Below are 15,910 nucleotides of genomic sequence, written 5' to 3'. Positions count from 1 at the left end.
GTACACTTAGCACTGTGTCTTTCCTGGCAAGGTTATTGAGTAATTAATGTCTCCTAATAATACCAATCTCGTACTTTAGACCTTCGAAATTTGTTGACCAAAATGCCCATTTTTCTCCTTCTCAAGTTTGCACCTCACAATTTACTAATATTCTTTAAGATATTTCATGTTATTCCTGTTTATATTTATCTGTACTCTGATCTTAATTCTTAATGGTCTGCTCCATTTGCAAAATTACTTTAAGCCCTAACTAACAGTTCTAGTTAACCTGTTATGCAGAGATATAAGAATAAATGACAGGAAGCTTAATCAAAAAATGAATACTGTGGTGAGATTCAATATTATTTAGGAAATTGGATTCTAAAGCAAAGGTAAATGTTTTTTGATTGTTAGTGCTGTGAAGTTGTTTTTAAGGAAATTTGTTTGAAACCGTGAACTAAAGACAACCTTTACAAGAAAATATGCGACAAATTAAATGATTCAACATGCTACCTGCTAAAGTAATTTCTGCTTATCGTTGAGTTGGTTTGATCAGAGAGGCCATGGACTACAAGCAGGTTGAGTTCAGAATAAAAGATCCATTCCAATAGAGGGTTAGATTTTAGTTTGTCAAAGTCTTCAGACCATTGGATCTGGAAAGAAATCTTGAACTCTGGAACAGGCTAAGAGGATCATATTTGGTGAATATACAAAATGTTACTGAAAGCAACTGCTTCTGGTCTCATCAGTTGAATAAGAACTTAAAGATTCAAGACAGGAATATAGGATTTCTTTCTGTTTATTTATAGCTTTGCTTTTATATCTATTTTGTGCAATAAATTTTTGTTTTGTTAAAGGTATATCGACATTCTTATGTGAATATGTTCAGTGACTGGCTACCATGGTAACTAAATAGGCAAAAATAAACCTTAAGGTATATTAAGCTAGATTTCCCTCTGGACTCTGACCTGTCCAGTAGTACTATCTGCTGGGATCGTAACTCCATACTTCAGAGTGTTTAGATATCTGCAAAGTGCTTTGGATCATCATGAGGCGTAAAAGCACTATATAAGTAAAAATTCTTTCCAACAGTCACACTTTTTTTCTTTCTGCTGTAGTCATTTACTTGATACTAAGTGAAGGATGAAAATCCTGAATTTCCTTCAATTTTTTGGGACCTGGAGAATTATCAGGATGAATAGGAATAGCTGATTGGAAATCAGGAAGGGACCTGTAAATTTCAGATTGTATTTTCTTTGTCAGTTTTCTAAATGGAAGGTAAACATACACTTTCTGCATTCACATCTTTCCCCCCTCCCTCTTCACATCCATTCCCTTTGCTCCTGGTGGAGACAAGTTTGCTGTGGCATAATGCAGCCTCATGGAATTGTCTCCATTTCTGTATTTGGTACTCTTTATCTACTATATTTGTATAATATAGATACATAATTCTGTCGACTGGTAGAATTAATGTACGGTCCATTTGGGAAAGTTAACTTCTTCAAAGCAAAGTGACATCACTCTTTCGCTAAAAGAACTGCATTGTATTTCGTATTTTTCTGTTCGCATATGTGTCCTCCATTGTTTTTTCTGCTACTAATATTCTGCATGCCATCAGGTGTTGGATCAGCAGTGCTGACTCTATAATGCTCCTCAGAAACAAACAAAAATTGCTGGAAAAGTTCAGCAGGTCTGAACTTGAACAGAGCACATAAGGAAATAGCATATGTGGAGAGAAATCAGAGTTAACGTTTCAGGTCTAGTGGCCCTTCCTCTGAACCATTCCGAGGAAGGGCCACTGGACCCGAAACATAAACTCTGAGTTCTCTCCAGAAATGTTGCCAGACCTGTTGAGCTTTTCTAGCAATTTCTGCTTTGGTTTCTGATTTACAGCATCCGCCGTTCTTTCAATTTCTATAATTCTCCTCCTCTGCCATTTTACTGAATGCCCTCATCCTGGAAGTGCAGAGGACTTGGGATGCTGGATTTAAGTCCCGTTGCATGATGTTTATCGCAGTGGAGTATAAATGGGTCTTTTTTCTTTTTCAGCCATATTGTGGTCTGATTTAAATATCAAGAACAAGAGACTGAACTTGAACAGAGCACATAAGGAAATAGTTTTGGGAAAGTGCAAATTATGGAAACATACAATTGTTGCTATTTACCTAAATTGAAAAGATTAGCATCATGCCATTTAGCATTCCTGAAAATGTTCATACTTGGAGAGTTAGCTAATGAATTCAATGGAAGGTGGTTTCCATTTTCCCAAGCGGTAAAATTGAAACATTGAATTGGTCAACTAAATTGAGATAGGTGGAAATTAGGTGAGTTCTGCAATATCGGCTAATTCACAATGTTAACTTTGCATCAGGGTGGTGATATGAAAATCTGTCCCTTTTTTTGTTTTCCACAGCAACACGGTGCAGAAGTCAATCAACTCACAAATGCCTTAAAGGAGAAGATAAAAGAAAACAAGAGACTTAAATCCTCCTTTGACACATTAAAGGAATCAAATGACTCCTTGAAAAAACAGGCAAGAACAATTTTCTATAGCTTATCGTGCCATAATATGGTTGTGTCTCAACTAGTACAGCTGTGGAGAGTTACTTGCCCCAGGTCATTGAATAAAATAACTATTTCCTGAGCATGGAAAATCTTCAGTGTGCATTGAAATTGCGATCAAGTTAGAGAGATCTATCACAAGTCAGAACAGCATGTCAATAAAGCTTTTTAATGTCCTTTAAACTTAATTGTTTTTCTTTGCCTTGTACTTTACTATAGTGCAATATTCTAAATTCAGAGGAAAAGCATGAACGTCTGTTAGAAGCTATGTCCTGTCGGAAGTTAAAATACAACATAGCTATAATTTACCTTTTTTCCTTTATAATATCTTGCGGAAAGAACAAATATAGTCAAATCGAAAAAAATCAGTAATATGTATTTCATTCATTATATGTTAAATCCTTCCCTGGTTAGTTGCTCCAACTGGACTAAATCATTGAAAAATGAATCTTCCAAACCATCAAATCCATCCACTTATTTTAACTTGCACTACCTCACCCTCCACTTTTTACTCACCTTCCAATGCTGATTCGTTGTGTTTGAAATACATCTTGTGCAGTTGAATGTACTTGTTTCAGACAAACTTAGTTGTACTTCATGCATACTTCTAATTAAAATGAAAGACCAGATTCAAGAGCAATATACGAAGTGGAAATTCTCTCCTTACTCCACAACACCTGCCATTGATATACATTTTGTGTGCATTTAGTTATTTCAAAATTAAACATTATAAAGGAATGTTATCCACTCCAAAACTGCATAACCTTCGCTTCCAAAGAATAGTTATTTGTTTTGCACATATCTGTTAATGCAGTTGCTTCTGGTGATATTTTTCAGATTAATGATATAAAGCAGCACAATAAGAAGTTGGAAACTCAGGCCAAAAAGGTGCAAAATCGTTTAGAAAATCTACAAGTGAGTTTAAGATGATTATTAGAAACTATTACAAAATCAATGGAGGATATAAAGTAATAAAGAAAACATTCAGTCGTCTTTTCCCTCCGCTTTTTATTCCCTTTCCTTTTCCTGTTCCCTTACCCCAAACTACAAAGTCCTATTCCTTGAATAGTCAAAAGGAACTGTTATCTATGTTATCTGTCAAGTTATATGAAAATAGATATTAAAATTGTAACTGACTTAAAGAATTACATTTCATTGAGCAAGATCTCATCGGGTTTTGAGAGACGTGGGCTGTGATGAGATTTGTGGCAATATCTCATGAGAAATCAATCAAAGTCTAACTTTACATTGGGAGAAAGTCTGAGCTGGATGCAGAAGACCATTATGTGTTTTAGTCACTGGTAATGATGACAGCATTTGGTCTTAATTGTGTGTCATGTTTCCCAACTGGACAATATCATGATGCAGGTGTTCAGGGGGCATTGGGAACAGAGTAATGCGGATGTAGAGAGTGTTTAGGTGGGATGTAGCAAAGGAAAGGTAAACTGTGATCATTTTATTTTTTTCATTCATGGGTTTGGAGATTGCTGGCTAGTCAGTATTTATTGTCCATCCCTGCTTGCCCTTGAAAAGGTAGTAATGAACTGCCTCTTGAACTGCTGCAGTCTACGAGCTGACATGGTTGTTAAACAGTGATGGGTGGGATAGAATTTGGTTGCATGAGCAAGAGAGCATTAGTCATGAGCAGCATGGCTTTGTGGTTGCTTAGCCATGACTTAACTGGGGCTAGGGGGCAAAGCTAATTCGCCAACAGTTGTCTGGGTGTATACAGCACTTGAAAGGTGTGTGTGCAAAGGCTACTAATCTTTCGGTGGGTATTTACTGAGTGTCAATTTATTCTGGAATGGCACGTGATAAAATGGCACTCGAATCAGACGTGAGGGATGCCATAGTGGTGGGGTATATAGTTAATGAGTCATGTTTGGTAAGGTATGACAAGGAATCCCGCTGGGTCATGCAGCAAGATCCCTCTAAAAAAGCTCAATGGAATTCACACCTCGTCAATAAAGTGTAAAGTTCACCACAAACATTGTCTCTATTATTGGTTATTACAACACTTTTTTTCAACATTGTTCTTGATTGTAACTTGCTTTCAGCATTCAGCAAAATGGAAGAAATTGCCTGATCTCTGAACACTAATGTGTATGGTTTCATATTTATATATAATGCCCATAATGTTTTTATTCAGAATTATAAAATGACACTGTTCCCCTATATAGCATTATGGGGAAAATATTGAGTCTCATCGAAATGTACAGACTTTAATCTGTGAGATGAACAGAGGGCAGTGTTTTACAAATAAGATTCTTCTCTGCCTAGTTAGCTATTGATTAATCCATTACCTTTGCCCCTTTTCTGGGCTGAGCCAGTCAGATCGCTTGCCCCAGCTACTACGGGTTGTTAGGGTCACACCAGACTGGAGCCAAGAATGTGGCAGGTGCAGGAGTTCCAGCATGTAGAACTGGCCCTTTGCCGGAGCTGAGTCTGAGCCAGAGGGATTCTACTCATCTGATCCTTGCATGTTGGGATGCAGCTTCTGCTTCTAGTGACTGAGCTTCCTCTCCATGACTGGGCTGCATAGCAACCTCCACAGGATGGGCACATGTTGTGAGAGATGGCTAGATGGATGGTGGGTGGAGAGTGACGACACCATGGGAAGCCTCATTGATAATTGGTGTTTCCATTCCTACTATGCTACAGTAAATGCAAGTAAATATGGCAATCAATTCAGCTAAATAAGTGGGTGTGTCTTGGAACTGTTTCTGTTTGAAGTGTGCCTTGATACTGAAAAGGTAAGGAACTCAGTAGACAACTCAGTCTATCTTCCGTAGTGAGGACTGACACTAAGTAATGTTTTAAAAGTTAACAATAAAAGATTCCCACAGAATTCATCTTGAAGAATTTTTCAATGCAACTGACTGTTAAAAATCTAGCCCTTCGTGACTACTGTTCAAAAGCACTTAATTGACTGTAAAGATTTTGGGATATTTGGAGAACATAAAAGGTGCTGTATAATCATCAGCTCCAGTGTTCTGTTGGTTTTTTAATAATGACTTGCCTTGTTACAGCTTAGTAGGCCTGATGCTTCTGTACAGAAGGAGTCATTCACCTAGTGGCACTCCCCTGACTTTACCCCATAATGCTGCAATTATTTTTCTTTTCAGATAATAATCCAGTCCCCCTTTAGAAAGACTCACTTGACCATTACTCCACCACAATATCAGGCAGTGTATTCTCCATCTTAACCTTAACTGCATGAAAACATTTTTCCTCCTGTTGCCATTGCCTCTCTCACTATGTTTTTCTTAATTTACTCATAAAATGTAATTGCCAATGGATGGGCCACATTTTATTGCCTGTCCCTAGTTGTCCATAAGAAGGTAGTGGTAAACTGCCTTTTTGAAGCACTGTAATCCATGTGCTGTTGGTATATCTACGGTGTCATTCAGGAGGGAATTTTGACCCAAAGGCACTGAAGAAATGACAATACTTTTTCAAATTGGGAAGATTACAGGGGAACTTGTAGGTGGTATGTTCCCAAAGTACTTGCTGCCTTTGAGTTTTGTGATGGAAGTGGTCATGGGTTTGAAAGTGCTGTCAAAGAAGCTTTGGTGAATTTCTCCAGTTCAGCTTGCAGACAGCACACGTTGCTGCTACTGAGCGTGGAGTGACTAAATGTTGTGGATATGATGCAGTCAAGCAGACTGCTTTGTCCTGGATGATGTCAAGCTCCTTGAGTATTAGAGGAGCTGTAGTCATCCAGATAAGTGGGGAGTATTCCATCAGGCTCCTGACTTGTGCCTTCTCGATGGTGGACAGTCTTTGGTGAGTCAGGAGGTGAGTTACGCACTGCAGGATTCCTTGCCCCTGACATGGTCTTGTAGCCATTGTAGTTATGTGGCTAGTCAAATTCAGTTTCTGGTCAATGATTAATCTCAGGATGTTTTGGTAGAGGATTCGGTAATGATAACACCCTTAAATTTCAAGAGGTGATGGTTAGATTATCTCATATTGGAGATTGTCATTGCCTAGCCTTTGTGTGCTGCAAATATAACTTGCCACTTTTCATCCCAAGCCTGGAAATTGTTCAGGTCTTGTTGCATTTGGACAAGGACTGCTCCAACATCTGAGGAATCAGGAATGTGCTGAATGTTGTGCAATCATCAGCTAACATCCCCACTTCTGATCTTACAATGGAGAGAAGACCATTGTTGAAACAGCTCAAAATTGTTTGGCCTCGGTCACTACCCTAAGGAACTCCTGCAGAGATGTCTTGGATCTGAGATGACTGCACTCCAATAACCACAATCTTTGCGTCAGGAATGACTGCAACCAGTGGAGAGTGTTCCTCCTGATATACATTGATTACATTTTTGCGAGGACTCCTTGATACCATACTCGATCAGATGAGATCTTGATGTCAATTACCTTAAATCTGTGCCCTCAATTGCTCCATGCATCCATCAATGGGAAGAGATTTGTTCTATCTACTCTGCTTAGACCTCAAGATTTCTGGCCCAACTTCCTCTTCTCGAGATCAGTCCCAATTTCTCCAATCTTTCAACCACACTGAAGTTCTCACCCAGTAACCACTCTTACAAATATTTTCTGCACCCTCGCCAATGCTTACACAAATTTTTCCTAAAGTATGATGCCCAGAATTAGACATTTGGACTTAATTTATTTTAGTTAACTTGGACTTGTGTTAAGTTTTATGGAAGGATTCTTGCTTTGATACTCACCAAGATTTCTTGCCATATCTGAACAAATGCACCTCGTTAACTATCTACTCTGCCCCTGTGAAGTTTGTCAAATCTGATTCTAGTCTCATTTTAGCACATAACAAACCCTGAACAAACATCACTCACTGGATATTTGCTGAACAACTGGCATCCTGTGTACCTATCCCAGTTTTAAAAGCCTGTTGTGCACCTGGACACGCACTCTCAGTGCCTTAGTCATGGCAGACGGAGAGAAAGTGGTCGCCTGCTTTCCAGGCAGGGACTTGGAGGTCCTGCTGGACAGTTTAGATTAGATTACATTACAGCGTCGAAACAGGCCCTTCGGCCCAACAAGTCCACACCGACCCTCCGAAGCGCAACCCACCCATACCCCTACATTTACCCCTTACCTAACACTACGGGCAATTTAGCATAGCCAATTCACCTGACCTACACATCTTTGGACTGTGGGAGGAAACCGGAGCACCCGGAGGAAACCCACGCAGACACGGGGAGAACGTGCAAACTCCACACAGTCAGTCGCCTGAGGCGGGAATTGAACCTGGGTCTCTGGCGCTGTGAGGCAGCAGTGCTAACCACTGTGCCACCGTGCCACCCATGTCTGCACCGTGCCGTACAGTTAGTGCAGACATGGGATGTCCTCTTCCCACAGGAACAGCAGTGGAGACCATAATACCAGACTATGATTGCCTAGGCTGAAATTGTCACCTGGGTTCTTGCAGTCTCAGCCATCCGGAGGAATAACGAGCAATATAGGAAGAATCTCAATGAGCTTCCCCATTCTGCCACCAAACGTGCCACTGTCTTCTCTCTGATACGCTCATTCTACCGTACCTACCACCCAGCAAGGCCCAAGATCTACCACTCTCACGATGTAACATCTACAAAATTTTTCATACAATCGCTGTAACCCATCCCAACCCCTGACATGACTAACCCGGCATACCTTCTACAGTGCCTACTCACTTGTTTGGGGCAATCCCCTAACTGTACAAAAACATCAGCTGTGTCACCTACTTTCATCTCCATCTGCCTAACTCAATCTCAATCTAGGAAGAAAACAGCGCACTGGAGAGCAGAAATAAGACAGTTGATGGGCTGCCACACATTTAACTCCTCAGGCCTTATGAGGAGAGGATTCTGATTGTGACCGCCCTGAGCAGCTGACTGACTGCTTCCAAATCCTTGGGCTGGTATTGGAGACTGCCTTTGGCTTACTGTGCTGGGATATCATGAGTGCCATCTGTCTGCCTTGAATGAGGGATGCAGTCCAGTCCATGAGCTGGGTGTATGTCCCTGAATACACAGTGTCCTTACAGCAGCTTTGCAATGATAGTTGTCAATGCAGTCTGAGGTGGAGCATTGAAGTTCAAAACATATGGCAAGCGGATCAGAGATGTGGCATGAAGACTTTTGAAGCTTGGCACATGCTAGACACCAACATCTCTAGATGTAGTGTGTGTATGGCCTGTCCATAGAGTATGCCTTTAAAGAACAGTATTCTCCACAGTATGGAAACAGGCCATTCAGCCCAACAAGTCCACATCAGTACCATCCCACCCAGACCAACCCTCCGACTCTGTCCCTGCATTTGTCATGGCTAATACATCTAACCCACACACCCCTGAACATTAAGGGTAATTTAGCATTGCCAATCCACCTAACTACATCTTTGGACAATGGGAGGAAACTGGAGCAACTGGCAGAAACCCACATAGAAACAAGGAACATGCAAACTCCACCCAGACAGTCACCCAAGACTGGAATTGAACCCAGGTCCCTGGCACTGTAAGGCAGCAGTACTAACTACTGAGCCACCATGCCACCCTGAGATTTTGGTGTCTGGTGTCCAACATGAAAGCTCATTACAGCCAGCAGCAAGCTGAAGTCATCAGCTGCCTGCTCTGACTTACATGTTGAGAATTCTTCACACTGACTTGTTTGGTAAGATGGGTAGCTAGATACTAATAAGATGAACTGCAGTGTTATTATCAAGCAATAATCCCCCTTAATTGGCATTTTGCCACTGCCTAGCAAAAACCTTACCTCACTACTTGGCAAAACCAGAAAAATGCTTTTAGATGCTCCCAATATTGAAACATTTGTGCCAAACTTCTCATCCAATTCTGCCACAAATCCCACATAGTCCATGTTGCTCTGGCTCCTGTAAGATTCCACTCAGTACACCAGTTAAACCGAAGCAGTATGGTAAGTTTAAGATAACTTATTTGCTTTAGTAGTGTATTCCTCTGATGATAAATGGTGCATGGATAATTAAAATATTATTATGATTAATATAAACATTTTTTCTTTGTGAAAAACTACCTGTCATCACTATTCTTTGTTTACTATCATTCAGCCAATTACGTATCCATGTTCCTACTCTCTCAGCCTGTCCTGTCACCTTTAATGATTTATTTACATGCCCATTCCAAATCCATTTTGGAATTGTGCTCTTCATTTTATGTTGCGCCCCTGTGTTCATCCAACCAAAGTGATTGACTTCTCAATTCTCTGCACTAAATTTCATATGCTACTTCTCTGTTCATCATATCATCCTGTCATAGAGTCATAGAGATGTACAGCATGGAAACAGACCTTTCGGTCCAACCTGTCCATGCCGACCAGATATCCCAACCCAATCTAGTCCCACCTGCCAGCACCCGGCCCATATCCCTCCAAACCCTTCCTATTCATGTACCCATCCAAATGCCTCTTAAATGTTGCAATTATTCCAGCCCCTTAGGTCTCTTTTATATCTTTCCCCTCTCATCCTAAACCTATGCCATCTAGATCTGGACTCCCCAACCCCATGGAAAAGACTTTGTCTATTTATTCTATCCATGCCCCTCATAATTTTGTAAACGTCTATAAGGTCACCCCTCAGCCTCCGATGCTGCAGGGAAAACAGCCCCAAGCCTGTTCAGCCTCTCCCTGTAGCTCAAATCCTCCAACCCTGGCAACATCCTTGTAAATCTTTTCTGAACCCTTTCAAGTTTCACAACATCTTTCCGATAGGAAGGAGACCAGAATTGCACGCAATATTCCAACAGTGGCCTAACCAATGTCCTGTCCAGCCGCAACATGACCTCCCAACTCCTGTACTCAATACTCTGACCAATAAAGGAAAGCATACCAAACGCCTTCTTCACTATCCTATCTACCTGCGACTCCACTTTCAAGGAGCTATGAACCTGCACTCCAAGGTCTCTTTGTTCAGCAACACTCCCTAGGCCCTTACCATTAAGTGCATAAGTCCTGCTAAGATTTGCTTTCCCAAAATGCAGCACCTCGCATTTATCTGAATTAAACTCCATATGCCACTTCTCAGCCCATTGGCCGATCTGTTGTAATCTGAGGTAACCCTCTTCGCTGTCCACTACACCTCCAATTTTGGTGTCATCTGCAAACTTACTAACTGTGCCTCTAATGCTCGCGTCCAAATCATTTATGTAAATGACAAAAAGTAGAGGACCCAGCACCGATCCTTGTGGCACTCCACTGGTCAGACTCCAGTCTGAAAAACAACCCTCCACCACCACCCTCTGTCTTCTACCTTTGAGCCAGTTCTGTATCCAAATGGCTAATTCTCCCTGTATTCCATGAGATCTAACCTTGCTAATCAGTCTCCCATGGGGAACCTTGTTGAACGCCTTACTGAAGCCCACCCATATAGATCAGATCTCCTTTTGGCATTCTACAGTATTTTCTTTAAAGTTCAGTGTTTCCAAGTTTTGTACCTTGCAAACACTTTGAAATTGTGCCTCTTACACCAGGGTCTAGGTTATTAGTATATTTCAAGAAAAGCGGGAGTCAGCACCAATCCTAGATAACCTACTTTCTCTATTGTAAAAACTACCCTACACTGCTATTCTTTGTTTACCGTTATTCAGCCAATTTTGTATTCATGTTGCAACTGTCCTTTCCATACCATAAATTCTGATTTTTCTCACAAGTCAGTTGTGTAGCAATTTTCTCAAATGGCTTTTAAAAATGTACAGGACATAAACACCCTTTTTTGAACTGGGTATAACATTTGGAATTCTTCAATCTTCTGAAATCATCTCTGCCTGAATATCAGCAAGGAATTCATCCATGCCGATCATAGGCACTTCTGATGCAAACATCCAGTGTAGATGGAACTTCTGCACCCTCAGTCAGACAGAAGTCGTATGGTATTTTGAGTCATAGCTAGAACTGGAATTGCGAGTAGTCACCAGATGCTAAATCCTGGACCAGATTACAACATATAGCAGGGCTTTTATTTTATTTCTTTTGTTCTGTTTGTTTGTGAGATATGGCATTCTACAGTATGTGACTAGATATCATTTATTAAGAATCTCTACTTACTTCAGTTAAGAGTCATTGCTGTGAGGTTGGGTTCACATGTAAGCCAGTCCAGGTAAAAATGGCAGACGTCCTTTCCTCAAGGACATGAGTGAAGCAGAATGGCGTTTACAACAATTGAAAGTGATTACGTGGTCACTATTACACTAGCTTTCCATTCCACATTTAAATTGAATTCAAATTTTAACATCTGTCATGTTGAACCCATGTCTATAGAATATTAGCCTGGAGTTCTGCATTACTAATTCATTGTTGACATTACTACCACCTCCCCAGCTCATCGTGTGGAAGGGAGCTGAGACCTGGCAATTGTGAGGGTCTTGATAGAGACACTAGAGTGAGGGGTGGATTGCAGACTCCTACCTTGAGAAGATGATCATTCAATATAGAAAGGATGCTGTCGGGGGAGGCATGCACAAGAGTGAATTGCTAGTTTGAATTCTTTCTTCCAGCTTCAAAATTGAGGCAGTGTAGGAAGCAGCTCACGTGGCCAATATAAAATTGCAGACAGGTTGGATGAGAATGCCTGAGAGAGGAAGACCACGAGGGAATTTTATAACCACCCCTTGTCCCCTCCCCAGCCATCTGCAAACTTGTTGGGAAATAGTAAACTTCTTCTCTTGTTAACATGCAGTTCATTTAATTTGAATTATATGGCTTGCTTTATCAAGGGATACAGAAGACAGTGTTTTACAGTACGTTAGCTACTAGGCACATGTAACTGATCTCGATTATCTTGCTGTTCCTTCACTATCACTATCACAAAATCGAGGAATTTCCTTACTGACAGCAGGGCCCATGACAGGGAGATACATTAGGAGAAAGTGAGGACTGCAGATGCTGTAGAGTCAGAGTCAAAAAGTGTGGTGCTGGAAAAGCACAGCAGGTCAGGTAGCATCCAAGGAACAGGAGAGTTGACATTTTGGGCATAAGCCCTTCATCAGAAAATTGAGGGGAAGTGGGCTGAGAGATTAATAGGAGGGTGGGGTGGGGGGAGGTAGGTAGGAAGGCAACAGGTAGATCTAGGTGGGAGATAATTGTGATAGGTTGGTGGGAAGGAAGGTCAACAGATAGGACAGGTCAAGAGGGCGGTGTCGAGTTGGAAGGACGGATCTGAGATGAGGGGGAGGGGAGATTTGGAAACTAGTGAAGTCGATGTTGATGCCATGTGGTTGAAGGGTCCCAAGGCAGAAGATGAGGTATTCTTCCTCCAGTTGTCCAGTGGCTTGCATTTGGTAGTGGAGGATGCCCAGGACTTGCATCTTCTTGGTGGAGTGGTCAGCCATACGGCGGATGGAGTTGTTTGGTGCATGTGTGCCAGAGATGTTCCATGAGTTGTCATTCTGTCTTCCCGATGTAGAGGAGACCACATCGATAGCAATGGACACAGTAGATGAGGAGGGTGAATGTGCAGGAAAATCTCTGCTGGATGTGAAAATATCCTTTGGGGCCTTGATACATGAGGGTCAATACAAGGGCTCTAGAGGGCCGAATGTGTCCTGATCAGGGACAAGTCACTATGCTCCAAGGACAGGGGCCTGTGCCTAAGCAGTAGCAGGTCATGTGATTTTGCCCCTGCCCCTGGCCTACATCTGTTCAAGAGGGGCAAGCTACTCAACACCTCAAGGGCATTTAGGGATGGGCAATAATTGCTATCCTAACCAGCAACACCCACATCCTATGAACAAATAATCATAAAAAGGAAATACAGATGTAGATTAGGCATTTTTTAAATATTCATATTGCACAGTGTATGTATGCATAATTTTCATTGACTCCCAGAGTGGAATGGTTAGTGAAACTGAGAGGTGAAAATGTTTTGGAGCATTAGAGGGTGATTAAGGCAGCTCCCCACCACCCCTGCCCCCGCCCCTGACTCCGACTATTTGAAGGAAGTGTGTGCAAGTAAGATAAAGCAAGTGGCTAGCTCACCATTTCGTTTGGATTTCCTGTGCTCACTGTACCTACCGCTTTGTGTTTCAACCTATCCCTCTCTTCTCTCCAACACTCTCAACCCTTCTGACTATTTTCAATCACTGTCTGTCCAAAGTGCTCAAACTTACCCCAATTTCCAGGATGTGCTGTAGTCCCAACAGTGGTCAGTCTGCCAGTGTTCTCCATTAGGACTACAGGAAATTCTCAAGGACAGGATTTCCTGTTCCTGGCAGTGGGGTGTTGGTGTGGGAGAGAGTCCTATCCTCTAGCCATTATCATTCTGGGGCAGCCAGGTTTAAAGCCAGCAAGGTGTTGACTGACATTTTGACACAGAAAATGCAAAAGTTAATGCCTTAACTTCTCTGTTCATTTATATTCTGAATCCAAGTAATTTTTTTGATAAAGTTCATTCCACATCTGTAGAAAAGTTAACTGCATTATGTTAATGTATTTAAGGCATTTTTAAAATGAAATTAAAGGGTCTGGAATTGTTCTCAAACTCCCAACAAACCATTTTGTGACAACTGCTGTGCATTACTGAAGCAGATTTAATGCACAAAGGAGTTGGCCCAAAATTGATGATTGGAACCTGTCATAACCCTTCAATTCAAGTTTCACTGTGATGAGGCATAAATTGATTGGCTAAACTACAAACTGAGTATTAATACCAGCTTTAAACACGACAAATGATTGAACTAAATTGATTCACAGTCTTTCTACTTATTAATAATAGGGACATTGGAATGGTGTCATTGTTGCCATATTTGTGCCTAATTAGCATTTTTATTGGACAGCATTAGTGAATGGATTTTTAAAACATCTTTCAAGAGATGTGCTATGTTGCGAGTTTTAAAAGTGTTGCCAAAGTGAACTTGCTATTTTGCTGTGCTGCATCTTGAATGTGATGTGTACACACTGGTAGTGAATGGGATGCGCATCAAGTGGACTGTGTGGTTTTGAGCTTCATGAGTAATGGAGCTGTACTCATCCAGGCAATGAACAACATTTCAATATTTCCTGACTTATACCTTGTATGTGGTTTGATGAAGCTTTGATGAGTCAGAAAGTGAGTTACAGGCTGCAAAATTTCCAATCTCTGACCTGTTGTTGTAGCCACAGGATACATATGGGTGATTTGATGAGTCAGGAGGTGAGTTAGAAGCTGCTAAATTTCCAGTCTCGCACCTGTTGTAGCCACAATATGCATATGGGTGGTTGTGAAGACTTTTGAATTTATTCCAATGTCCCTATTATTTATGACTGGAAGGATTATGTATCCATTTAGTTCAATCACTTGTCAGGTTTAAAGCCTGGTACTAATACTCAATTTGTAATTTAGCCAATCAACTTATGTCTCATCACAATGAAACTTGAATTGAGGGCAAATGACAAGTTCCAGTAGTCAATTTTAGGCTAACTCCTTTGTGCATTAAATCTGTTTCAGTAATGCATAGAGTTGTCACAAAATGGTTTGTTGGGAGTTTGGGAATAATTCCAGGATTGACAACTGGTGCTGAGTCTAATTTTGTAACATCTCTAAAAAAATTGAATTCATCAAAGAATCTACACCCAGCATTTTTTCCTTAATCATAATTAATGAAACAGCTTTGTGTTATTTAATGTTCTGTTTTATCTCACTGCAATGTGTCATTATACTTTTAAAAACACCTCAAATGTTACTCTCTTGCAGAGAAAGCATGAGCTATGTGTGGCGCAGAAACATCATGAAAATGTTTCCACAGACATGAAAGAGATAAGTTTGGAAAAACAGGAAAAAATTCAGCCTCTTCGTAGAACCAATCGAGTAAGACATTTTGCTGCATTTGCTGGCTTCTTATGTGAAATTGTGCACAGATTGTATTTTACTGATTTTTAAAATTCAATCATTTGTATCCTATCCATCATTACTCAGACCCCATCCTTTTTTCCAACAGCAGTACATTTTGAATAAATAATACAGCTACATCATTTACTGCATTTTTCTCATCCTTATCATTTTTACAATCCTCGCCCTTGTTCTGAATTTATCCACAGCTTTCTTCATAAACCACCTAGCAGGCTTATCTCTGTGGGAAATATCGCAATCTCCTTCATCTCTTGAACATTCAAATATTTTAACATAATTATTAACTCCCATTAATAGGCACCATTCCCATCCTCTTGAAATCTCATCATCAAGATCTCTCAAAATTCCAACCCTGCTATCATCTTCTATCTAGACACCATCTCAATTCTAAGCTCTGTAATGCTGGTCCTAAAACTCCTTGTAATGTTGCTTCTGTTCTCGAACTTTTACTAATTGATAGGCACCAATGGCATCATTTTTATTAACTGTGGTGTGCTATACCTCCTGGTCGTCAGTCTAGTGTTCAGTGTGATCAGTC

General features: G+C 40.8%; 1 protein-coding gene across 2 annotated transcripts in view; it reads left to right on the top strand.

Annotated features, from left to right (window-relative positions):
• LOC140481405 (coiled-coil domain-containing protein 138-like) overlaps nucleotides 1-15,910 on the top strand; it is a 114,006-nt gene that overhangs the window by 56,790 nt on the left and 41,306 nt on the right. For both annotated transcript variants that reach the window (XR_011961521.1, XM_072577547.1), the window contains exons 7-9: nucleotides 2,393-2,512; nucleotides 3,379-3,456; nucleotides 15,217-15,330. Coding sequence is in view for 1 of the 2 variants with exons in the window: in XM_072577547.1 (XP_072433648.1) it covers nucleotides 2,393-2,512; nucleotides 3,379-3,456; nucleotides 15,217-15,330 (312 nt within the window). In the remaining variant the exon portion in view is untranslated. The remainder of the gene's footprint in view (nucleotides 1-2,392; nucleotides 2,513-3,378; nucleotides 3,457-15,216; nucleotides 15,331-15,910) is intronic.

This window comes from Chiloscyllium punctatum, chromosome 9 (genome assembly GCF_047496795.1).
Source record: "Chiloscyllium punctatum isolate Juve2018m chromosome 9, sChiPun1.3, whole genome shotgun sequence".
Classification (NCBI taxonomy): Eukaryota; Metazoa; Chordata; class Chondrichthyes; order Orectolobiformes; family Hemiscylliidae; genus Chiloscyllium; species Chiloscyllium punctatum.
Note: the sequence above shows the minus strand (reverse complement) of the source record. Positions and strands in the feature narration are given on the sequence as shown.